General features: G+C 39.3%; 1 protein-coding gene across 5 annotated transcripts in view; it reads right to left on the reverse strand.

Moving 5' to 3' along the window:
- The window catches only part of Tlk2 (tousled like kinase 2), a 103,661-nt gene that overhangs the window by 50,817 nt on the left and 25,088 nt on the right, over positions 1-27,756 (reverse strand). For 3 of the 5 annotated variants that reach the window (XM_048445950.3, XM_048445948.3, XM_085695925.2), the window contains exons 3-7: positions 22,860-22,931; positions 21,933-22,002; positions 20,907-20,950; positions 20,092-20,187; positions 9,950-10,117 (exon numbers count right to left, since the gene is read on the reverse strand). In XM_048445950.3, the coding sequence (XP_048301907.1) occupies positions 9,950-10,117; positions 20,092-20,187; positions 20,907-20,950; positions 21,933-22,002; positions 22,860-22,931 (450 nt within the window). The remainder of the gene's footprint in view (positions 1-9,949; positions 10,118-20,091; positions 20,188-20,906; positions 20,951-21,932; positions 22,003-22,859; positions 22,932-27,756) is intronic. The other 2 variants (XM_085695926.2, XM_048445949.3) reach the window with 1 other exon arrangement.

A 27,756-nucleotide genomic window follows, 5' to 3' on the forward strand; every position in this document is an offset into this window, starting at 1 on the left:
ATATAACTTTAAAATCTTCCTCTTTAGTTAGAAAAAAGGGAATTGTTATGGAACAATCTTTTGTACAACATGAATATGTATTGCTCTCACTGGTTAATAAAGATCTGACTTGTTGATAGGTAGGCAGGATTTTCAGGGCAGAAGAATGCTGGGAAGAAGGTGGAGTTAGAGGAGACACCATGAAGTAGGCAGGACAGGAAGGCAAACAAGCCTCAGGGTAGCACATAGATTAATAGAAACGGGTCAATTTAAGTTATAAGAGCTAGCTAAAAACAAGCTTAAGCTTGGCCAACATAATTAAAATTAAGTCTCTATGTGGTTATTTGGGGAGTGGCTACCAGGACACAGAGAAACTCTGTCTACAATAATCAAACGGATAAGTGACAGAAGGGAAAAGGGAAGATGGGTATTGGACTTTTTTCTAAATTAAGAATTTCCTTACTTCAGAAGACACCATGTGGGCTAGAGGTGGACTGAGGGGTATGACTTACATGCATGAAGAGATTCTGGGTTCAATTAAGAGCACCAAAAAAGAAAGAGGACATCAGTGAAAAGGCAGTGTAACAGCCCAAAGAAAAGAAAAACAGTATCAGAAAGGAATATTTAATAAGAGTCTTCAACTAGACTATGTACAGAACCCTTATTTTCTTTTTTTAAAAAAAATATTTTGTTTATTTATTTATTATGTACGCATTGTTCCACCTGCATGTATGTCTATAAACTAGAAGAGGGCACCAGATATCACTACAGATGGTTGTGAGCCACCATGTGGCTGTTGGAAGTTAAACTCAGGACCTCTGGAAAAACAGCCAGTGCTTTTAACCTCTGAACCATCTCTCCAGCCCCAGAACCCTTATATTTCAACAATAAAGATAACCTAATTTTAAAAGGAAGGGGGACAACGGAGGGCTAGTGAGATGTTTCATTGGGTAAAGGTGCTTGCCACTCAGCCTTAATACATAAGTTCCATCCTCAAAATAAATACAATAGAAGAGACTAGAATTCCCTAAACTGTCTTCCACGTGTACAAACTCCTATATAGCCCCACAAATAAACACTTTTTAAAGAGCAATGGAATCCAATACATATTTGTTCAAAGATGCATAAATGACTAATAACCAAATAAAGCATAGCATTTGTTATTTATGACATATAAACAAAAACCTCAATGAAATATTTTACACTTAGCAGGATAGCTAAAAAAAAAAAAGGTAACAAGTACTGATAACAACAAGTACATAGAAAAGTAAAATATCTTACTGACAGGAATGTGAAATGGTCCACCTGCTGTGGGAAAGTCTGTCAGTTCCTCCAAAGTATTTACCAAATGACCCAGTGATCTTACCCCTTAGCATATACTTAAGGAAATGAAAACAAGCTACCTACACAGAAGCAACTTCTACATGAATGCTCATAATAATATAATTTCTAAAAGCCAAAAACTAGAAACAATCCAAATCTACATCAACTAATCAAAGAATAAATAAAGCTAATGTCAACAGGACACCAAAAATGATAGTTACAATTACTAGTGATCATCCACGAAAAGTCATAAAGTCAGGGCTGGAACTAGAGTTCAACTGTATAGCATACGCTTAACATGTGCCAAGACTTGGGGTCAATCCCAGCACAGACAGACATTCACACTTGATAATACAATAAAAATCAATTCACTAGGCTATTACAGTTCCTCAGTATGCTGAGGCTAGAGGCCATGAATTCCAGACGAGCTTGATCTAAATTTATAGTTATAGAAGGGAATGCTAAGCCAATTTTCTACCTTAAAAAATTAAATGTTTGTTTTAAAAATTAAAGCTTAAGAGATGGCTCAGCAGTGTGCTCTTCCAGAGAGAGAGAGAACTGGGTTCTCAGCACTCACATTGGGCAACTTATTACCACCTGTAACTCCAGCTTCAGGACACTCGACACCTCTACCCTCCAGGGGACCTGAACGCATACGTACATACCCCACATATACACACATATATACATAATTCAAAATAAAGAGAAATCTTTACAAAAACTAAAATGGAGCACTGAAGGGGCTGGTTCAATTGGTAAAGTGCTCACTTAATTCAGATCCCTAGAAATCACTCAACAGCCAGTCTGGTCAACTGCAAAACTCTATGTTCAGAGACCCTGTCTCAAAAAAAATAAAGTGGAAAGTTAAATAGCAAAACATCCAATGTTTACTTCTGGCCTCCATATGCACTTAATACTTTTTACACATATGCACAAACATATACATATACCTCATACACAAAACTACACAATTTAAAAAATAAAGTTGGCAACTAAAACTTGTTGAGTACATATAAAACCCTAATTTAGATTCCTAGTATTAAAAAAAAATTGAACTTTAAGGACATCTGTATAAGCCAGGAATAGTACTGCACACCTATAAATGCAGCACTTAGGAAGGGGAAGACTGGGAGTTCAAGGTCACCTTTGGCTATGTAATGAGTTCCAAGGTCTAAGCTCATGAGCCTGAGCTACACGATAACCTTTCAAAAAAATTTAAGAAAGTACATTTTGGTCTTTGCCCAAAGGTTGAATACAGCTCTGGGTGCATGTGGCACAAAGGCAGGAAGGGGGGCGGGGGTTAAACTAAAGTAAATCACTCCAAGCGAGATTATGTTGAGAGCTGAAGACTGACCTGAGCCTCATGTAAGCTAGGTCAGAACATGGCCACATCCCCAGCCACCAGCATTTCCATATTAGATTCAAGGTTATCAAGAACCAAACTGCACTGAGGCAAGAAGACAAAAGACAGCAGTGAAACAAGTGAACAGGAAGTCTGCCCGGGAGCCTGGGAAAATGACAAGTACACAGAGTGCCGTCAAGACATGAGGGACCAACAGAACATATTTTAAAGTACAGACCAAGGAAAACATGGTGGATGTGGGCATACACTTGACTAGTTTTGACACTGAGAACAGGGAAACATTCCTTGAAATATTCAATTAGCTTGTGAGTATAAGTATAGGGATACCAGGAAACTCACCCAGCATTGATTAAGTGTAGACAAATATTGAAAAACACTGAACTGTTTGCCAAGACCACAATAGAAAATTCTTGAAGTGGAATACTACATATTCATTTGTAAAGTGCAATACATGAGATCCATATCTAAAAACAAAAGACACCGAAAACAATGGGCAGGGGAACCCTCGGGTTGAAGAACAAAGAGCACAGCATAACAACTGTCGTGAGTTAAATGTTCCTTCATGGACTTCGCTGGTGATGGATACACACACATACGTACGATGACGAGACACATCAGAATGAGCTGTAGTCCGGTAGCTGCCATTGGCTCTCAGCTCAGCCTCAACAGTGATGGCCTATGCAGGACAGGTGACCTCACAGAGCTTACAGGCAATGCAGTGTTCCTCCACAGAAGTGTGGACTCAGTGCACCCTCCTCAAATAAACAGTTGGTGGAGGGAGGCGCCAGTCCTCGGATGAGTTCTATCCACATCAGAGTTCGAGCTGCATGGTCAGCCACGGACTTCACGTCCATGTCAAGCTCCTATACATTCACATATTTGCAGGTGGCTGTCACTGAACTGCTATGGAGGCTTCAGCCATTGAGACAGCCTGTGGCCATGGTATGGGCCAAGGCCCGGGGCAGCATGGATGAGGTCAGATGGTACATCTTGAGACGCAGCAGCTCCTTCTCTGGCCCAGGTGTGGGTCAGTTGGGGGATTGCATTAATTTCTCTTAAAGACTAAAAATAAATATTTGATGCTACTGGCTGATTCTCAGTTGTGGCATATGGTTATCTTGTCTTATTGTTTTGCACTTTTTGCTATTTTTACAATTTCTCGGAGTGAATTTTCCAGAACTGGTAGTAAAGATGGGAATTCTGCATGTACAGAAATGTTACAGTAGTCTGCTGCTGCTTTCTATAGGAAATATTTCTTAAAAAATTATCAATAATAAGTGGATAGATTTGGTACTCTATAATATGAAATTATCTATTTTATTAAAATTTATATCTATGTATTCTGCATGTATTACCTGCATGCCAAAAGAGAGCATCAGATCCTATAGATGGCTGTGAATCACTACTGTGCTTTCTGGGAACTGAACTCAAGGACCTCTGGAATAGCAGCCAGTACTCTTAACCCGAGTCATTTCTCCAAGTCCCCTCTTTTATTAAATGATACCAGGTGGCGGTGGTGCACGCCTCTAATCCCAGCACTGGGGGTGGAGACAGATAGATGGCTCTGTGAGTTTGAGGCCAGCCTGGTCTACAGAGTGAGTTCCAGGACAGCCAGGGCTATACAGAAAAACCCTGTGTCAAAGGAAATGACAAAAATGACAAGGAGAAGGGTAGTGTGGGATTGGATTCCTCAGTGAAGTGTGTGGCATAAAAAAATGAGAAGGGAGAGAGGAAAAAAAAAACACTTAGGTTCAGTAGTTGTACCCATGTATGCACACACACACGATGTCTATACATGAACAAATTTTTATAACATAGCAAACACATACATAGTTTTAAAAGAGCTTTCAAATAAACAATAACTTGGTGTTAAGAATTTTAAAAGGCTAGAGAGATGGTTCAGTGGAGAGAACACTTGCATAGCAAGCATGAAGATGAAATGGAACATGTCTGCAACCCCATTGCTAGGGCCAGAAACAGGTGGATACTGGAGGTGCACAGTCTCAGTCTTGTGAGAGACCCTGCCTCAAAAACAAAAATAAAAAAGCAAAGTAGTCAAGAAAGACTTTCCCACATCAACCTCAGCCTTTCATATACTCATATGGACATGCATACCTATACAGACAAAGAATAAAGAAGTATTTAATCAATGGAAACATATCCAGCGACTAAAACTGTTTCTCTTGGTGAAGTCAATAAAATCATTTGACTTCTGCAATGCCCAACAAAATTGTGAAACAATTGCAATATTGCATATTCCCTAGTTGTTTTCAAGTTTTACTACAAAACAGAAGAGTCTCAGTTAAAGCTAAAATGACAAATTTATACAAATAATGTAAGACCATCTGAAAAGAGCAAATGATATGAGTATGTTAAATGTAGTCTTCATAACAGGGAAAATGGACCTTTTTAAAGACTCATTACAGGGCTGGAGAGCTGGCTTGTTGGTTAAGTCCTCTGCTCTTCCACAGGACCTGGGTTCAATTCCTAGCACCCAGATGGCAGTCCACAATCATCTTTAACTCTATTTCCAGGGGACCCAATGCCCTCTATGTCTGCTGCAGGTACTGCATGTATGTGGTACATAGGTATACATGCAGGCACACTCACACGAAATATAAATACATCTTTACTTGAAGGTAGTGGCACACACCTTTAATCCCAGCACTTGGGAGACAGTAGCAGGTAGATCTGAGTCTGAGGCCAGCCTGGTCTATAGAGTGGGCTCCAGGACAGAAACTTGTCTCGAAAAAGAACCAAAATAAGTAAGTAAATAAAGATTGATTATATAAAATACATTTTTTGAAGCAGAAGTGAAAATCTAACCACAATTCAGAAGAATCTAAAATACAATCTGTCAGCAGTGCCTACCTCCTCAGGGAGCGTTAAAGAAAGACTTGCATCTCCCCCACTAATTTAAGTCTTGTGAATTGTGCAAATGTAGTATTTTTACAATTTATAAGATTATATACTTCCAGAGGATCCAAGTTGAATTCCCAGTGCCTATATTGCTCAACTGTCTGTAATTCCAGTTCCAGGAGATTGACATCTTCTTATCAATGCACATAAAATAAAGTTAAAAAAAATTCTTCTTTGGGTTTGGAATATTGTTCAGTGAACGAGTGCTTGCCTAACAAGATGAGGCATAGCCAGGTATGGTAGCACACACCTTAAGTCCCAGAGGGAGAAGCAGGTGAATCTCTGGGAGAAACCAGACTGGTCTATTTAGTGAGTTCCAAAACAGCAAGAACTATACAATAAACCCTATGTCAACAGCCCCCCAAAATATCACCCAAAAAGATGAGGCATGATTTAATTCCAACCAACACAAAAAAACAAAAGATGAACTCTTGATTTTCTGTCATCTGTTGTTTTTACGAACATGTAGTTTTCACTGTTAGAATAAATATAATTTCTCTTATTAACTGTATAGCATTCCAACATATGAATGTATTATAATTCATTTAACCAATCCATTATGAAGAATCGACGGTTCTGACCTGATAACTTTCATTCCAGGAAGGAATGAGCTATTCAGAGTATATTATACTGCATCTAGGGTAATGATATGCCTAAGAAGTAAATCAACTCAGGGCCCAAGAGTTGTAGTCAGGCTGGGTCTCTCTAAGAGAGTTCATTTAAACAGAGATCAGAAAACTGAGAGAATTGGAGGCACACTGATGTCTTATGGAAGAATGTTAAATCAAGAGCAAGTATAAGCCAGGTATATTGGTGCAGACCTGTAATTCTATCACTCCAGAGGTGAAGGCAGGAGGACCAGGAATCCAAGGTTAGTCTTGGCTACACAGTAAGTTTAAAACTAACCTGTTGTCCAGAGATGCTCAAAAGAAATCCCACACTTTCTCAGAATGGAATATAATAAAGGGTTATTTATTTAGGGATAGACTCACAGACCACAGTCCTCTGTTCAAACGGGGAATCCAACAGCCTGAAGAGAGGGAGCACACTTTACAATGGCATTTATAGTATAAGGGGCCACACCCAAGTGGGTGGGTAACTAAAGGCTCCTGCTGAAGGATTTTCCTACAGCAACCTGGGATATGTAAGATTGTTTTACAACCACACACCACCCCGAAGTGCAAAGGTTTTGAAGAACAAAGCTGGTAGTACTTGAAAAATAATGCAATAAAAAAGCATTAAGAAAGTATTATAAAAAAATACACAAGACCTGGTTAGAAAAGTAGAGAATAGCAAGAGATGGGGGAGGGGGCAAGCAAGCCATGCAGGGCCATTTTAAGGACTTTTAAAACAAAGATGCCACAAATGGACTTGGACCTCTATTTGCTAATGAGAAAAATTAAAAGGAACAAACACAGAAGCAGGAGTCAGGACGAAGTCTCAATGGGAGATACAGACTTAGCTACAGTGGAAGTGTGGACAGAATTACGAAGAGGAATTCAGAGCATATTCTGCAGGTAAAATCAGAAAGATTTAGTGCTCTGAATGTCAGGTAAAATATAAAGAGATAAGAATAAACATTTTTAGCCAGTAATAGAGGAAAGAGCAGACAATTCTGAGATGTGTAAAACTGTAGAAGAAATAAATGCTGAGTGTAGAATCAGAATGATGAGTTCAGCTGTGGACATTGACATTCGATACACTTATTGGACAGAAAAAGGAGATGACTGGAGGCAGCTGACTGTACAGGTCTGGAATTCAGGGCAGAGATCTACAGATAGAAACTTAAAAGTCTTCTGTATACAGGTGACAGGTTTTAATGACAAACTAGATGAGCTCTCATGTAAAAAGTCAGCATAGTAGCACACATTGGTATTTATAATCCAAGCCGTGAGGGGTAGGTGGAGACGGGCATCTCACTGGCCAACAAGTCTACCCAACTGATAAATTCAGTGAAAGTCCTTATCTCACTTAGTAGAGTGGAGCTACTCTAATGTTGACCTCTGGTCTCCATACATGCATCCATACATGAACATATGTCCCACACATACAAAAGAAAAAAGGACAGGAAAGTCAGATCTACAGTAAAAATCTAATAGAGATCTTTGAATGATAGACAGTGGAATTGAATTAAACACACACACACTACCACCAAGTGACTGCATTCTCACAGCAAGGATTTTAGGTTACCCTCTAGCCCACTACAGCCCTGGCATCAGCTATATGACAGACTTACCAATCAGACTGCCCTGATGTCATGGAATACTTTCTTAGCACTATTGGAACTTTGCCTCAAGAATAGGAAAATACTCATTTTTTTTTTCAGAGTTGTTTAATCATCCAAGGAATGAGAACCCTTTTCTGTAGAGACAGTATGGCTTATCCTAGGGAGACTTAGGAAACAATGTGACCTAAAGATCTGAACAATGACTCCTAAGACACTGTATTCCTTTCCCCTCCTAGAACTTTCAAACAAGCTTTCAAGAAGTAGTTTATGATTTATGTAATTTATGATTCCCTGATCCAAATTTTTAAATTATTTTTATTTCCTTTCCTGAAGACGCCCAACAGGGCTGCAGAGATGGCTCTCTGGTTAAGAGCACTCACTGGCTGCTCTTACAGGACACAGGTTGGTCTCTGGACACACACTGAGTAGGTCACAACCATCTGCAACACTTCTGGCCCCATGATTACCAGGCATGTATATGGTATATACACGTAGCATTCACATGGTACACAAATAACACGCAGGCAAAACATTTATAACACAAAACTTAAAACAAAAACAAACAAAAGATACTGAACACTTCCATTATCTTTCCAAATAGAGTTGCATGTAGGTTAACAGCTATGATATAATCCACAAAACAGAGAATCAGGGATTTTTATTACAGAAAACGGACATGAGGCAAAAATGGGATTGGTGGTAACTTCTTTTTTTGAGAGATAGGGTGGTCTTGTTCAATATTCCACAGGAGGCACACATCTGTAACTTCAGCACCCAAAAGGCTAAAGCAGGATTGCCTCAAGTCTGAGGCCAGCCAGGGCTACTATGTGAGAGCCTGTCTTAAAAAAAAAAAAAAGAAGAAGAAGAAGCAAGGAAGGAGAAAAAGAAAGAAAGTGAAAGAGAAACAAAAAACTTAAAATGAAAAATAGGGTCATCTTGTACATTTATACCTTTCTTGGCAAAAAGAGGCAGTTGATAAGACACAGAAACTAAGAAAAATAGAAAATTTTGATTCAAATTATATTATGGTAAATTACAAGAAACCAAGATTTTATACCATTTCCTTTCTGTCTCTCTGTCTCTCTCTTCTAGAGAAAGGGTTCTCATATAGCCCAGGCTTGCCTCAAACTTACTATACAGTTAAAGATAACCTTAAACTTCTGATTCTCTTGCTTCTACCTCTCTGGCACTGTGACTAAGCCCAATTTTATGTGCTGGGAACTGAACCTGGGCATCACGAATGCTAGGCAAACACTCATCAACTAAATATCAGTCTAAAAACATATTCTTTAAAAAGAGAAAAAGGGGCTGGATAGATGGCTAAGCAGTTAAGAGCACTTGATGCTCTTCAGAAGACCTGAGTTTAACTCCCAGGATACACACCAGATAGGCTGCAAGGGATCTGACGCATCCCTCCCCGTTGGGCTCTGTGGGCACCAGAACACCAGTACACATACACATATACTCATAGGCGAAGTTGAAATGAGTAAACAGAACATTCCTTTTACGAAGTGAGAAGGCAGGTGAGTAGACGACACACATATACAGGGATGCCCTCTTCAGAAGAGTTCCAGCCTACAGAATAAATTACACTACTCAAATACTAGTTTGCACAAGTGTTAGGTGGAGATTGGTGCTTTCTACTTAGGTGAAATTTTGTCTGAAATGGAATCTGTATTCTCTTTACTTTTTTGTCAACCTAAAATCACATTTTCCTTCCCACTCTAGCCTTTGACAAGAGCATCCTCTCCTAAGAGCTTCAGCCACAGGGACTAGGTGAAGTACTGCTTTAAGAAGTGATGAAGAAGAGCTGGAGACCGCTCAGCAGCTGGAGAGCTGGACTGCTCTTTAGAGGACTCAAATGTAGTTCTGAGTCCTCATGATGGACGGCTCACAACCACCTAGAACTCAAGTTCAGGGGATCTGACATTCTTTTTGGACTCTGGGTACTCGTTCACACATGTATACCCACCAACAGGCACACACATAATTTAAAAAGCATATCTAAAAAAATTTTAAATTGAAAGTATTTTAAATGATTAAAGAACAAAAAAAATCATCCTTTCTATTAAAATAATCCAGCTTCATCAAGAAATCCCAAAGAGTAAACATTTTTAAACATGCAGCTTTCTACTCACAGAGACGAAGGTAAAGCAGAGGCCAGCTCCCCGTGGTGCTAACTGCTCTGTGTCAAGGCGAGGTTTCGCTAGCATCACTGACATGAGGGTTGGCAGAGCAGACTGCTCTTCTGAGGCCTCCTTCGCAGCACTGCCATCTAAACCATATAGGGGCTGTTCTACTCGACGCTGGAAAACAGTAAAGAAAACACACAAATGACATGAGAAAGATAACCAGAATGCTTACAAAACATGCAACAAGTTAGAATGGATATCGTAAAAATGTATGATTCAAAACACAAAAACCGCTCTGAAAACAGACTATAACAACATGGTCACTGCATTGTTCAAACCTGAGCAAATATCTTACTCAGATGATGAAAAAGATATTCTAATAATTCAATTTTACATAACCCTGAAGATGCAGATTAATTTGTATTATTCAGTAAGTCACCTTCACAACACTCTCAACCTTACACGGGATATGTTTTTCCTATCCTGTAAGTAAATGAAGAACTAAAATAACTGCTGTGTGGCCTTATAGACAAGACTTTATTTATTACACTCTGTATTCTACTTTCAGTATCTAAACTAAATGCAAAGAAATCTAAACTAAATGCAAGCAGAGCAAGCGTAGGACAGTAAAGGAGAAACATGCCACAAGTATATATGGTTTATGCCAGAAATTCATGGTTAAACATTAGCAAATCTAAAATAATTCACTCATTACATTGATGATAGAAGAAAAAAATCAGAATTCTTTTTGGATCATAAAATCAATTTGTACATTGTCAGGCAAGATATTTAAAAGTGTCATTTTGGATGACATAATTATTCACAAAGATTAGTCAAAAAACTTCAGTAAGAGAGACAAATAAAAGACGGTTCAAAAAAAAGGCAACAGCATAGCTACACATCAATCATCAATTACCATCAGCAAGTAATAGAAGAAAACTACATTCAGAATAATAAAACAACATCAAAAAACATGTAAAATACTGACTATGAAAAAAGCAAACAGCTTCACAGCTGAATATAAAACAATCTAAGCTGGTTCAATGACCTATGCCTTTAATCTCAGCACTGGAAAGCTGAGGTAGCACATGCCTTTAATTCCAACACTTGGAAAGCAGAGGCAAGTGGATTTCTGTGAGTTCAATGTCAGTCTGGTCTACAGAGAGAGTTGCAGAACAGCCAGGGTTGTTACACAGAGAAACTCTATCTCGAAACCTACTCGTTAAAAGAAATTAAATACATTTCTTATAAAATACAAATATTTATAGGACATTAAATAAATACAACTGGAATAAGAAAAACTAGTATGCATATATCCTAGACTCTAAAAACACCAACTGCTTTTAGGGGGGATGGTGCTGGGGACTGTCCTGCGCATGCTTAAGTATATCTCCAGTTGTTGGGTTTTTTTTTTTTTTTTTGGAGGGGGGGTCCTTAGACAAGGTCTCACTACTGTAGCTTTGTCTGTCCTGGTATTTACTATATAGACCAGGCTGGCCTCTAACTCAGAGATCCACCTGCCTCCTGAGTGCTAAGATTAAAGGTGTGCTCCAGCACCCCAGATCATTTTTATGTTTTCTTTGAGACAGAGTTTCACTAAATGGGGTACACTGGTCATCAGCTTGCTCTGTAGCCAAGGTGGGCCTAGACTAGAACTTACAATTTTGTCTCGGCCCCCAGAGAAGATGAACTGCCAGGCCCCAGCCCCAGTTCTAGAAAGGGCTGTTTTGTTAAGGGACTTTACAATACAATTTTTTTGTGTACACAAACACACACACACACACATCCACATGCACGCTTTACCAAGAACAACTTCTAAGCTATAATAGCATATATTTTAATCCACATCTAGTTTTATCTTACTATGACTTTCAAACAAATTTTTACAGTTATTTTAGATATATGAATGTTTTGTCTGCATGCTTGTATGTGCATACATACATGCCTGTTGGGTCCCCTGGAGTTACAGGGCTGCAGATAGTTGTGAGCACCTGTGTGAGTGCTGGAAATCAAACCTGGGTTTTCTGTAAGAGCGACATGCTATGTCATCTCTCCAGTCTTTTAATTTTTATGACAGGGTCTGGTTATTTAACCTCAAACACTGACCCTCTTTGCTTCAACTTCACAAATACTAGCGACCACAGCTGCACACAATGCCTGGCTATTTAAGTATTCATTATAGAAAGTAAAAGTAAACAAATTTATCAAATGCTAATGATAAATAAATATAGTCTTCTAATCAATAAGTAACTAGTCCTCCTCAAGACCAACAACACTCCTACCCTACCACTACAGCAGCCTAGGCTGGTGCTCTCAAATACTGTGATACAGGTGTCACTATAGCATGCTTACCAAGTCAACCATACTGCCCTACACTCAACAAAGACTTGACAGGGTCTAAAGTCTTTAAAGTTTTCTGGATAAAGGCAGGCTAAGATGCTTGGATAAATCTTCCCTCAGAAAGCAAATTTAAAGACACACTACAGACAATGGGCACAGCTGAGCGCGCTATAGAAGTGCACACAAACAAGGCTGTGGGTGGGCCTTTCATCCACACCAAGGTCCTGGACAGACCAGTAAGGAGGCATAGTGAGATCTTGTATCAAAACAGAGATTTTTTAAAAGGGCAGAATAAATAACATAAAAACATCAAAGACTTGATAAAAACATATAGGATCTGCTAGGACAAAATCTAAGAGCACATCACGAGTAATATCAAAGTCATATACGGTCTCAACGATACTTGCAGACAATCATTTCCGATCTCCAGGGCACCATGATGTCAAGTAGCCACTGAATCAAAGCTCACCCAGGCAGAAAACTAAACAAGAAGCACACTCTCCATTTCCATGGCAAGGTGGCCTCCAATGAGCTCAACTATGCTCTTAAGAGTGAACCAAGAGAAAACGTTCTTCCTTCCACCCTCAAGTGGGCTACAAGGAAGTTGCCTTGGCAATGCTGGGGATCAGGACTTAGAAAATGTTAAGACAATCCAAATCAATTTTTTGAAAGCTGAAACAACAAAACCAGCCAGAATAAACCAACCAAACAAATATAGGCCTTAAATTTGATAAAAGTTGAATCAGAAAGGTAAACTTTCTAAGAACTAAGAAGCAAATAAAAATTCTTCCTTGGGACTGGAAAGATGGCTCAGGGAGGGGTTAAGAACACTGGCTGCTCTCCAGAAGTCCTGAGTTCAATTCCCAGAACCCACATGGTGGTTCACAACCATCTGTAATGAGATCTGGTGCCCTCTTCTGGCTTGTAGGCAGAACACTGTATACATAATAAATAAATAAATCTAAGCAATCTACAGATTCAACACAATGCCCATCAAAATTCCAGCAAAATTCTTCAAAAACCTCGAAAGAACAGTACTCAACTTCATATAAAAAAGCAAAAAACTCAGGAAAGCCAAAACAATCCTGTACAATAAAAGAACTTCTGGAGGTATCACAATCCCTGACTTCAAACTCTACTACAGAGCTACAGTACTGAAAACAGCCTGGTATTAGCATAAGAACAGACAGGAGGACCAATGGAACCGAATAGAAGACCCGGATATCAATCCACACATCTTTGAACACTTGATCTTTGATAAAGAAGCAAAAAAATATCAAATGGAAAAAAGAAAGCATATTTAACAAGTGGTGCTGGCATAACTGTATATCAACAATGTAGAAGAATGAAAATAGACACATATCTATCACCATGCACAAAACTCAACATAAAGCCAGTCACACTGAACATTATAGAAGAGAAAGTGGGAAGTACACTTGAATGCATTGGCACAGGAGACCACTTCCTAAATAGAACCCCAGCAGCACAGACACTGAGAGAAACAATTAATAAATGGGACTTCCTGAAACTGAAAAGTTTCTGTAAAGCAAAGGACATGGTCAACAAGAAAAAATGACAACCTACAGAATGGGAAAATATCTTCATTAACCCCACATCAGACAGAGGTCTCATCTCCAAAACATACAAAGAACTCAAAAAATTGGACACCAAAAGATCACATAATCCAATTAAAAAAAAATGGAGTACAGACCTAAACAGAGAACTCTCAACAGAGGAATCTAAAATGGCTGAAAGACACTTAAGGAAATGTTCAACATCCTTAGTCATCAGAGAAATGCAAATCAAAACAATTCTAAGATTCCATCTTATACCTGAAAGAATGGTCAAAATCAAAAACACTGATGACAACTTATGCTGGAGAGGTTGGGGGGAAAAGGGAACACTTCTGCATTGCTGGTGGGAATGCAAGCTAGTACAACCCCTTTGGATGTCAGTGTGGCGATTTCTCAGAAAATTAGGAAACAACTGTCCTCAAGACCCAGTAATACCACTTTTGGGTATATATCCAAAGGATGCTCAATCATGCCACAAGGACATGTGCTCGACCATGTTCATAGCAGCTTTGTCTGTCATAGCCAGAACCTGGAAACAACCTAAATGCCCCTTGATCAAAGAATGGATAAGAAAAATGTGGTACATTTACACAAAAGAGTACTACACAGCAGAAAAAAATAACAAAATCTTGAATTTTGCAAGAAAATGGATGGAGCTAGAAAACATTATTTTGAGTGAGGTAACCCAGACCCAGAAAGATAATTATCACATGTACTCACTCATAGATGGTTTTTAAACATAAAGCAAAGAAAACCAGACTACAAACCACAATCCCAGAGAACTTAGACAACAATGAGGACACTAAGAGAGACTTACATAGATCTAATCTACATGGGAAGTAGAAAGTAGAAAAAAAAAAGGTCTCCTGAGTAAATTGGGAGCATGGGGAACTTGGGAGAGGGTTGAAGGGGGGAGGGGAGAGACAGGGAGGAGAGCAGAGAAAAATGTAGAGCTCAATAAAAATCAATTAAAAAAAAAAAGAACCAAAGAGAAAAAAGAAAACTAACCTATAAAAACTAAATAAATAAATCTTTAAAAATATTCTTCCTCAAAGAACAACTGTATCCCCAGTCACAAATAATTTTTCATTAACACTGAATACCTCACTAGAAAACTAAGTAAAATGAAATAAAACCACAAAAAAACTAAGAAAATCAATGGCAGAAACAAATTGATTAAAACCTCAGATGCTAGTATAAGTTAACAGACTATAAAATCATGTACAATATGTAGAGAAAATAAGAGTTCAGTGGTAAAATACTTGCTGAAAAGACCTGTGGTTCAACCCTCAGAATCACAATAAAGATTTTCAAAAATAAAAGGGGCTGGAGAGACATCTCAGCAGTTAAGCGCATTCGTTGCTCTTGCAGAGGACACAGAGTCAGTTTCCAGTACCTACATTATGGCTTACCACCATCCATAACCCGAGTGCCAAGGGACTGGACAACCTCTTCTGACATGGGCACAAGGTACACACAGGGTTCACATACATATACATGGACAAAACATTCATACACATACAATAAAAATTTTAAATCTTTAATATATAAAAAAATGAACAAATAAACAAACCTTGAAAGAAAAAAAGAAACAGCAGAGAGCTTAAAAAAAAAAAGCTGTAACATGCTCAGGCTAGAGACAGTTCACAGTAGAGCTTAGTGTGCAGCATGGTCCTGGGGTTGAGCCCAAGACCTCAAAGAGACAAACAGAAGCAGTAACAAAAATTAAGAATTCAATACAGGGGCTGGAGAGATGGCTCAGTGGTTAAGAGCACTGGCTGCTCTTTCAGAGGTCCTGAGTTCAATTCCTAGCAACAACATGGTGGCTCACAACCATCTGTAATGAGATCTGGCACCCTCTTCTGGTGTGCAGGCATACATGGAGGCAGAATGTTGTATACATAATAAATAAATAAGTCTTTAAAAAAAAGAATTCAATACAGCTAACAGCAAATGAGAGACAATAAAACAATCTGGAACTGAGCAGCAAAAAGAAATAATCTACAAAGATGCATAAACAGACAAAAGAATAAACAGTATGAAGTCAAGCGGCAAGGGAGATAATGCAGAACAGCATGGAGCAGGGATGATAGACAGTAACTATTCACAACTAAAGAAGCACACCAACCCACAGATTCCAAAACCCCTGAGTCAAGACCAAGAAAAAAAAATGTAAAAAAACACATGTTGAAACTTCAGAAAACCAAAAGCGCAGCCACAGAGAGGTGGGGATATAGCTCAGTGGTAGAGCACTTGCCTAGCATGCATGAGACCCTAGGTTCAATCCCAGCATAATGAAAAATAAAAGTGAATAAAAGGCCAAGCGTGGTGGCAAATAGCTGGAATCCTAGAATACGGGAGAAGCAGGAGGATCAGAAATTGAAGTTCATTCTAAGACTATATAGCTAGTTCAGGGTCAGCCTGGGCCACATGACATACTGTTCCAATTAATCAATAGCCACATAAATAAATAAATGAATGAACAAACAAATAAATGAAATACAGAGTTTCTTTAAAAGAAAGATTTATATAATACATGAAGAAAAACTCCAACCACATTATACTGGCCAAGAAATATATTAACAAAAAGTTGATTGTATATAAGCAGAAATATTTAGACCACATAATGGTTTGGATATGCTAAAATCAGACAGATCACATTTACAGAAAAGAGCTTTGAATTGGTTCAGCAGTGCTCTTCCAGAGGACCTGAGTTTGATTTCAAGCAATATACAGCAGTTCACAACTATCTGTAACTCCAGACCAAGGGATCAGACACCCTTTTCTAGACTCTGCAGAACAGCACACAAGTGGTAAACAAATATAAACACAGGCCAAACATCCATACAAATAAAATTATTTTTGAATAGCTCCAAGGAAATAAAGATATCTAACACATAGGCAAAGTTTAACATAAATACATGAAGAAACACCACTACAATAATGAGAAATACCTACACTTAACTGATAAAACAAAGAATCAAATTTAGAGCCTGGTACATACCAAGCAATGTTCTTTTTCTTTTTCTTTTCCTTTTTTTTCTTGGGACAGGATTTCTCTGAGTAGCCCTGGCTGTGTTGGAAATCTCTGGGTATACAACTGCAATGGCTATGGGGGGTATCCTAAAATGTGGGCATCTAATTGGTTGGTGCTGGGACACACACACACACACGCACACACACAAATAAAAATTTTTTTTAAAAAAAGCCAAACAAATAAAATAAATAAATAAATCATTTACTGAAAGGGGGGGGCACAAAATGACACTTTATTTATCAACTCTTCCTTTTCAACAATTTTGAGAAGCCATTGGGTCCCATGCATTTTTGGATGCTAGAGACTGAAAAATTGAACAAGATATCTCTTGTATGTCAAGTAAAGGGAATGGTTTAAAGTAACTTCAGTTTTATATAATAAAACACTAACAGATGAAAATAGCAATGAACAAGAAAATACAGCAAGGTGTCTTCTCTCACAAGGTTAATATTTTAGCAAGAGGAGGTGGGTAATGAGTTAATGGTTAAAAATTAGAACACAGAAACTGTCAAATAAAAACATACTAATATTAAGGTTGAGGAGAAGGCTAAGTTGGTAAAATGCTTGAAACTGCAAGCATGAAGACCTGAGCTGGATCTCCAGATCCCACTTCAAAAACAGCCAGGCATGGTGGCACATGCTTTTAATCCCAGGACTCAGGAGGCAGAAGTATGTGTGAGGCCAGCCTGGTCCATATAATGAGACACTGTCTCACTATCTCCCTAAAAAGAAAGAAAGTAACACAAAAAGATAAAACTGAAGGGGCAGGGAGAGAAAGGCATAGGACACTTGAAGCCAAGTTTCACCTTCTAAAACCATCTGGTAGAAGGAGAGAACCAACTCCCACAAGTTGTCCTCACATTCTGTAATGTGCTTGCATGCGTGCACAGCTGAGCGTGCATGCCTGTGTGTGTAAAAATGGCCATGGTGGTACACACGTGTAATTCCAAAACTGGAGAAATGGGGACAAAGAGATCGCTGTCAGCCAGTCTAGCCTACTTGGCAAGTTCCAGCCCAGTGAGTGATCATGGCTCAAAACAGATGAAGGGCACATGAAGAATGACATCCATCCAAGACTGCCTCCTGGCCTTCACATGTATGCACACATACGGAAAAGTAGGTGTACCCTCACACACAGAGACAAAATATAAAACTGTACTACATACTAAAAGCATTGAATGATCTACAATAAGCAAGACAAGATGAATAAATCTCACAAAGGTAATACTGAAAAAAGTAGCCAAACACAATTCATATTGTATGATTCTGCTTATGGAGAGCAGCTATGCCTGTGGAAAGGGCTAAAGTGGTAAGGAACACAATGGTTAGTAATGGTTGGTTCCTTATGCTGCTACAATTTGTGCAAACTATGAACTATTGCATTTGTATTCTCATACTACTGTATTTGTATTCTTATAAAAATAGAAATCAGTTAAAAAATTAAGGATATAACAAACTTTGTGGGTGGAGGTGAAAGGAGGAGGGAGAGAAACTGAGAGACAGAGCAACAGAGACAGGGTGGAGCAATAGCTAAATGGGCAGAAGGACTTGCCATGCAAGTGTGATGACCTGATTTCAAATCCCAATACCCACAAAAATGCTGTGCATGGTTAAGGAGCTTCTGTCATCCCAGTACTCCTATAGAGATGAAAAGCAGGGACAGAATATCCAGATGCTCAGGTCAGATGACCTGTACATGTAGTACTGGTGAGATCCTATCTCAAACAACCTATAAGGCAAGGACAGACACCCCAGGCTGTAGTCTATATATATGTGCAACTGCACACCTATATTCCTGAGTACATGCATGTGTACACGTATGCATGCACACATAAATGTATACATGCATATCACACACACACACACACACACGCACACACACAGAAATTAAAGCAAGATTGAAGACAGAGTGACCATGTGTGAGGAAATGTTATTTTAGAGAAGTTGGGCAGGGGAGACTACTCTGTTAAGGTCATTTTTGAGCAACATCCTGTTGAAGAAGTTGCTGGTATCTGCCAAAGAATAGTTCTAGAAAAGAGAATAATGATACAAAGGCCCTGAGTAGAAGAATGCTTCACAGTGCTCAAGAAAGCCTGCATGACTGCTGCTGTATGGGAGACAAGTAGGCAGGAACGAAGAGCAGGCAGGAGCTATTAGGCCATGTAGCAACTTTATTACAGAAAACCATTCAGTTTTGCCGAGGATTGGCAGAGTAAGCCTTTACTTGTTAAACTGCTTGAGCTACAAAACTACATTAGGCAAAGTTAAAGCCATACTGTAGACTGAACCCAGGGCCTTGCAAATTCTAGGTAAGTGCTCTACTATTAAGTTGCATCCCAACTTTTTTTTTTTAAAAAAAAAAAAAACTAAAAACAAAAACAAAACCCAAAAAAACTTTATGTTTACTTTTACCCCAACTCCTAAGATCCCAGGTAAAAACACACTGGTCACATTATGGACAGTTAAGTGTTAAATTATCAAAAGATGCTAGAATAAATTAATACAAAAGCCTACATTAGCTAGTTCAGGAAGTACCAGCATCAAAACTACTATTGACTTTTAGGTGAGCTAATACTTTGCCTCAGGGTTGTGCTAACCTGACTTTACAGAAATGCTTACAGCATCCCTAGCCTCTGTCCTCCTATGCTTCCCATGCCCTAGTTGTGACAACCAAAACGATTCCAGATATAGACAAAAGTCCCCTGAGGGAGCATTTACTGCCTCTGACTGAAAACTACCAACTAATGTATAACGTTTTTAAAACCTTGAAGTCTCAAAGGATGAAAACAAACCAATCTCACATACATCATAGCATCAGGTTTTCTACCACATGAGTGAGTAAGCCTAGAAGATCTGAATATAAGAATCTGATTTAAATTTTTTAAAGGAAGAAAAGAAATTCAAATTAAGCAATGGTTTAGAACCCAATGTTTAGCTTGGAATGACTTCCCTGACAGACTAGGGAACTAGACAGGCTTAAAGGCAGTTTAAGAATTAAAGAATGGATTAGCTCTTATACAGAGTTGACTTGCCAATAAAAGACGTGAATCTAGTAAGTGGTTTATACGCAATAGTATGAAGTTTACACCCTCATGCCTCATTCCCCACGGGTAATTAATGGAAGAGAGACGGCTGCAGTGTTCCTGGGCTGCTGGTCCCTATATAACAGTGCCAAATTTCTCCAGGTGAGTGCTTACCGGTAAGGGATTGGATAAGGAATGTTGCGGTGAGGATCGTGCAACTGGTGGAACACTTCTGCCAGGGCTGGTTCCTGGCCCGCTTCCCCCAGCAAACTGGCCAACAGGGAAAAATGGATATGAATAATTCAAAACAGTACCATGCTTCAGAAGGTGAGTAAAAGATTAATATACAAACAGATTTTAATTATACATGGCCCCTTTAAGTCAATACATCTCATTCCAGAGAGAAAATGCCATGTAAGCCAAATATATCTTTTCAATGAGATTTTTGAGGAAGAACTCCCAAAGAAATGTAACAAGATATACAGAAAACATGGGTAGAAAGCTGAAAGTAAGCATGGTTTTGGACAGACATGAGAGAAGAATGCCTTTATTTTTTTCGTGGTCTCAAAATACATGAAGCAGAAATAGAGTAGTGCAGAGGGTGTTAGTCATCTTTAGTAACCACTTAACAATGAGTCGCTGAGCTCATGACATATTCCACTAGGCTAAGGGAAAGGACCAAAGGAGATTCACGCCATCACACCTTAGTCAGAGACACAAAACCTAGTCTGGCCAAGAGAAAGTGCACTTCACACATGAATTCTTCTATCATCACAGACAAGACACATGATACAAACTTTACACCTAGCAAATCAGCAGCAGTTTCTTCATATTACGAGATGGGCAGCATTAGTTTGATGAAGATGGAAACAGAAAGGGCAAGATCACAGTAAAGGCAAATTGTTCTCTAATGCCTTAAATGAACAAGAGGATTATTAAGTTGCTTAAAGTCACTGGAGATTGTTTATTTACCCCCAAATTTAACTTACCTCAAAGTAATCACTAATTTTATGTCCCCTAGGAGTGCCTTTCCCTGAAAATGAAACCACAGTTAAGTACAGTTTTTCCAATGCACACGTAAGCCATCATCAGTGAAATGTGTTAAGTAGTAAAAGCTCAGTAACTGATCACAGCGCTGTCAACTCCAGAATCAGATTTACTTTTACTTTTAACAAACATAAAAAACCTGTACACTAAGGTTACTCTACCTCCTCCTCCATATACAAAGTAACTGAATGGGCACTGATGGGAAGAATTTTTCAGCTTGTTTTAAATGCAATAAACTTTCTTTTATACATATTTATCCATAACAAAATCAGGAAACAAAATTCTTCTATAATCTACATTCCAATTTAAGAGACCAAAATTCAAAACAAATGCATTAGAACTATAGAGCTGATCCCACTTCACATAATTGTGTCACTTTGGGAGACTTTCCTTACACAAGACAGAATGACTTACCTATACATTTTTAAAAGGAAAGAAAAAAGATTGGGAATCCCAGCCGTTAGACAAGACAGGGAAAATCTAACACTTTCCTTGATTATATATTTGATGATGGAACTATCATTGTTATAAATTTCATCCCATGGGCTCCAATGGAAGAGCAGTCCTGTAGATGAAACCATTTCTTGCTGCTGCTGCTGCTGCTGCTGCTGCTGCTGCTGCTGCTGCTGCTGCTGCTGCTGCTACTACTACTACTACAACTACTACTACTAACAAATTTCATAGTTAAACCCCAATGTACCCTCTTTCCCACATAGTTCTTGCTTGATCTGAGGAAAAACCTGTGGTGAGAAAACCATTCAAGTACATAGGGAAAACAAAAGTCCCCAAAGACTTGATTCTGTTTTGTCAGGTGTGTATCAAATGGCAAGTCTGCAATAGCCAGATACTCCCTAAGATATATAAACCTCTGTTGTTGGGGATCCCTCTATAAACACTAATCACTTGCTGGGAGTCAGACAATTCCAAGTGCACAAGAACCCCGTGTTTCAGTGTGAAATGATTACTACCTTGGCTAGTTTCATATGGTTCAGCTTTTCTTTTCCGATTTCGCTGGTCATTCTGCTTTTTCTCAGGAGTCTGAAATACCACATACATCACAATTAGAATGTTGGCAAATTTTCACATTAGGATAACAGAGTATATACAAAACTGTCAAAGATACAAAAGAGATATGACTGGCACAGACAAATCTTGAAGCAATGGAACAGAAGCTCTTGGAACAGAGAAACAGACAAAGTATGGGGCCTTTAGTCAAACCTAAACAACTCTTGAAAAATTATTTAAAATATCAGCTTTTCAATGTAATCAATAATAATTTAGAATTGTCACAAAATTTAAATAAGATATTTTGGCAGTACCATAACCCACGCTTGTGATCCCACAAGCAGGAAACAGTGGCAAGATCTCAAATTCAAGGTCTGTGTGAGTACACAAAAGACCCATCTCAAACTGGGTGGTTTGATCCTTTAATCCCAGCACTCAGGAGGTAGAGGCAGACAGATCTCTGTGAGTCCGAAGCCAGCCTGGTTTAGCTAGTTCCAGGACAGGCTCCAAAGCTACAGCGAAAAATAAAACAAAAAACAAACAAACAAAAAAAAAAAAAGAAAAAAAGAAAAAAAGACCTGTCTCAAACAAACAACAAAAAAGATTTTTAAAGGGCACATGTCAACCCATAGAACTACAAATCTCTCACCTTTATTGAAAAACTAAGCCCTCCTAACCAACTCTCCCCCCCCAAAAAAAAACAGAAGTAAAATGGACAAAGACAGGACCTATGTATGGTTATGATAATAAACTTGTAACAGGGCCACATCAAAGCTGCACCAAGACAAAAGCACACAACTCCACTGACATGCCTGGATTTATATGTGCTCCCCGAGTTCAGACTAAAGGTATAAAACTGAGAACAGCGTTGTTTAGGTACGGCTCCTTACCTCTACTTCTTTATCACTCAAGGACCCCACGCTGCATAAACTCTGGTTGGAAGACTCACTATTGAGTGGCCCCTGGAAGGAAAATGATTTTTAAATAGTCAGAAGTTTTCATTTAAGATGACAGCAAAAGTATGCAAGAGGCCTGTTGATTATAACATATAAGTCAGATTAGGAGTCAAGAGGCAGCTTTACAACCCCGCCAAGCCAAGATGAAAGGGACTCAACTACAGCACTGTGTCCTCCATGTTCGAACTCTCTACTTACTGATAACTTCATGTGCCTTATACATGTACAGGTCTTCCCTTCAAGAGCATGCTCATGTGTTAAAGTCATTCTTTAAGAACAATGAACATGGGGCTGGAGAGATGGCTCAGTGGTTAAGAGCATTGCCTGCTCTTCCAAAGGTCCTGAGTTCAATTCCCAGCAACCACATGGTGGTTCACAACGATCTGTAATGGGGTCTGGTGCCCTCTTCTGGCCTGAAGGCACACACACAGACAGAGTATTGTATACATAATAAATAAATAAATAAATATTTTTTAAAAAAGAGTTAATAAGAAGCCTGAGCTAATGGGCCAATCAATTTATAACTAATGTAGGCCTCTGTGTGATTTCTTTGGGACTTAATGATTGCAGGAACTGGGCAGGACAGAAAACCCCAGTTAACAATTTAAAATATAAATAAGTGCTAGGCGTGGTAGTAAACACCTTTAATCCCAGCACTTGAAAGGCAGAGGCGGGCAGACTTGTCTATGTAGAGAGTTCCAAGCCAGCCAGGCTAGAAGAGAGTGAGACTCTGTCTCAAAACAAACAAATGGGTGGTGGTTGTGCACATGCCTTGGATTCTAGTAACGGGAGGAAGAGGCAGAGAAGTCTCTGTGAGTTTGAAGCCAGCCTGATCTACAGAGTGAGTTCCAGGACAGTCAGGGCTATTACATAGTAACCTTGTCTCAAAAAACAAAAACAAAAGTCTGGAGAGATGGTTCAGCAGTTAATAGCACTGGTTGCTCTTCCATAAGTCCTTAGTTCAATTTCCAGCAACCATCTGGTGTCCTCTTCGGGCCTACAGGCACACATGCAGGCAGAACACTGTATACATAAATAAATCTTTTAAAAAAATTATTTAAAAAAAAGAAAAACAAACTTCTCTCTGCCCTCCCCATACGATTTTGGGTCAGAAGACTTAATTAATATTGCTATGATGTCAACATCTACCTCTAACTGATTCACCAATTCTGAGTCCCTCCCACCTAATATTCTACTAACTTCCTTATATTAATAATCTGAGGGCAGCAACGTGGCTCAGTGAGTAAAATCCTTGCTGCACAAGCCCGACAACATAAGTTCAATGCCCAGAGTGCAGGACAGAAAGAGGAAATGAGTCCTGGAGGTTGTCTTCTGAATCCCACACACATGCATGTCCATACTCATCATGATCACGTTCTCACACAGAGATGATTAAGTTGATTATAAAATGTGTATGGAGGGCTTAGCAGTAAAGGTTGCAGCCCTACATTCAACTTCCAGAACTTGATGTAAATGAAACAATACACACATGTTTCACATGAGATCACAAGGGGCCAGACTAGACAAAACAATCTGTGAAGGAACACAGTAAGAGGGATCACATTCCCTGACACCAAGACTTTCCACAAAGCAATGGTAGCAACACGGTAGTACCAGTGTTAGCAGATCAGTGGGTGGAACTGAAGACTCTGGGAAACAACTGTAACTATAACCAATCATTTTTAAGAAAGGTGTTATAACCATTCAATGAAGAAAAGTCTTTTTCAGCTAAAAGTGCCAGGAAGTTGGCTAGGTGAGGGCCGACCAGTTGAACTGGGCCCTGCATGTCACATGTTAGGCAAGTGCTTTAAAACTGAACCACACCCCCAGCATGACATACCTTTAAAATAACTAGTGTAAAATCAATTTCCTCCAGGACTGCAATAAAACCATATCTACTTCATCACCAACTAGCCCTCATTTTCTAAAGGAAATGGTAAAGCCAGGTGCAGCGACTCCTGCAATCTCAATCTCAAGAAGCAGCCATAGAAGAGCAATGAGTATAAGATGAGCTTGGATTACAATGACTTATAACTAATCTAGGCTTGACTGCACAGCAAGATCTTCAAGGTAGGTGGGAACAGATAGGTTAAAAAAAAAGACAGAAGGGAAGGAAGAAAGGAAGTGTTGTGGTCTGAATAAGAAGCAAAGCTTCAGGACCTCCATGACACAGGACAACAACAGGATAGCTGAGAGGAGTCCCAGTGAGGCCTGAAACCATATCGATGACTCACTACAATACACACTTGCAAGTAAAGACATATGGACTAAAGGGTGCACTGTGTAACTCACTGTGTCACAGTACAGCTTCTAAGACAAGACAAGATTTTGTCTTGTTTTAGAGGGGAGTTGCAAGGGCAGAAGGCAGATATGGAGGGATGGGGAGATAAGTGGGATTGGGATGCAGGATGTGAAAATTCACAAAGAATCAATAAAAAGTTAAAGAAAAAAAAAAGAATGGCCCCCCACACACACACACACGGACTCATTATTTGACTGCCTAGTCACCAAAGAGTGGTGCTAATTGAAAGGATTAAAAGGACTAGGAGGTGTGGTCTTATTGGAGGAAGTGTGTCATTGGGGGTGGGCTTTTAAAAGCTTTATGCCAAGCCCAGTACCTCACTCTCTGCTTGCTGATCAAGATGCAACTCTTACCTGCTGCTGTTCCAGCACCATGCCGTCACCATTCTCCCCACCATCATGATAATGAACAGACCCTCTAAAACTGTAAGCAAGCCCCCAACTAAATGCTTTCTTATAGAGTTCATGTGGTTATGGTGTCTCTTCCCAGCAATAGAACACTGACTATGATTGGGGGAAGTGTGGGGAGGAGGGAAGGGGGAACGGTCCGGGGACACGACACTACACAACAATGGCAAAAGTGGTGAATACAGATGAGAGGACTAAAAAACTGTTTTCGGCAATAACAACGAAAATACTGTAGCTATATAGTGGCAGACACTGTAGTGTTTGAAATAACACTGAAGAGGGACAAGAAGACTTAATGTCCCTTAGGCCTGTGTATATAACCAAAAGTTTAAAAAGATTAAGAATTAGTTAATCGGGGCTGGAGAGAAGGCTCAGCAGTTGAAAGCATTGCCTACTCTTCCCAAGGTCCTGAGTTCAATTCCCAGCAACGACATGGTGGTTCACAACCATCTGTAATGAGGTCTGGTGCCCTCTTCTGGCCTGCAGGCATACACACAGACAGAATATTGTATACATAATAAATAAATTTTTAAAAAAATTAAAAAAAGAATTAGTTAATTATTTTCTCATCCTCTTCTCAAGTACATCATCTCGTATTATTATAAAGTCACCAGATTAGATTTAATTAACAAGGACCACTGAGAAACACTTCCTGTTCTAAAGCAGCTTACTGTCTAGTAAAAACTAACCAAAGGCTTATAGGCAAAACATATGTGCTAAGTTTTAAAAGTGCCTCTGTCATTAAAACAAACAGTAACAAAAAAGAAAACTGAACTAGATTAAAGGAGTCAAAAGGCAAGCTAAGTTTCAATGCATGGACTTTGTTTTGACCTTGTACAACATTTGCTTAGGCTACACAAAACCCAGAGTCTAGTCCCCTGTACTGTCTCACCTCCACAAAAGCAAAATTAAACAGTTATAAATGACATTATTAGGGTTGGAGAGATGGCTCAGCAGTTACAAGCCCTTGCTGCTCTTATTGAGGACCCAGCTCTATAATAGATGGCTCACAATCTCCTGTAACTTCAGTTCCAGGGAATCTGATGCTCTCTTCTGCCCTCTGCAGACACTGCAGAGTGCACAGACATACATGCAGGCAAAGGCACATAAAATAAAAATGAAGGGGAAAACAAGCAACATTATTGAGGACCAGTGAGATAGCCTAATGGGCTAAGGGACCTGTTGTGCAGGCAAGGTGATCTGACTTGGATCCCTCAAACCCACATGTAACGTAAAAAAAACTGACTCCAGAGTTGTCCCCTGACCTATACACAGCAAAACCACAAACTATATATGGACTGTATACAAAGAGATTGCCAGTAAACTTTGTGATGGAAAGAACAGAAAATAAGCATGAATGTTCAATGATACCTAAAGATGAATGCTCTGGAAGCTATCCATCCTGAAATATTACTTAGGTACAGTACACCCTCCTATTAAAAGTGTATTCCTGCCAATGAAGAAACGGCTTCATGGTTAAGAGTACTTGTTATTCTTGCAGAGGACCCAACTTCGATTCCCAGTGCCCACATGGTATTTCACAGCTATCCATAAATCCAATCTGGGGAATCCAATAGACACATATCAGGTGCTTACACTGAACCCTGGACTTTGTACATGTTAGGCAAGCATCTACCAAGTGAGCTACAACCCCAGTGCTTAGTCTACAAAATAAAAAAAAGGGGGGGTGAGTATTGTGGGAATTCTTTCAGCCAATAGCCTTTTGCGTACAGGCTGATTAGGGCGTGGTCTGAGGTACTATGTATGGATTGTTAAGCGCAGATGGGACACGTGTTGTCTAGTCTTGGGTGATGGTTGGAGTTCTGTTCACACCTTCCAGCACCCACAGAGCTCTACCCTTATTGTGAGTTTTTCCCCAAATAAATATTTATTATCCTTTATTCCGGGGTCTCATGTACATCCTTCATTACACCTAAGTTTTGGCACCCAGCGTGGCCAGAACCCAAACTTAACCTCCTGGTCCCTCAACAATTCCACCTCATATGCCATTGAGCCAATAAATACCACCCAAAGATCAGTTTTGGACTACCAACTGCTCAAGATGATTCCAACTTGGCTAGCTGAGATGGTCCACCTTCTTACAAACTCCAGCCAGAACTTC

Source organism: Myodes glareolus, chromosome 9 (genome assembly GCF_982192425.1).
Source record: "Myodes glareolus chromosome 9, mMyoGla1.1, whole genome shotgun sequence".
Classification (NCBI taxonomy): domain Eukaryota; kingdom Metazoa; phylum Chordata; class Mammalia; order Rodentia; family Cricetidae; genus Myodes; species Myodes glareolus.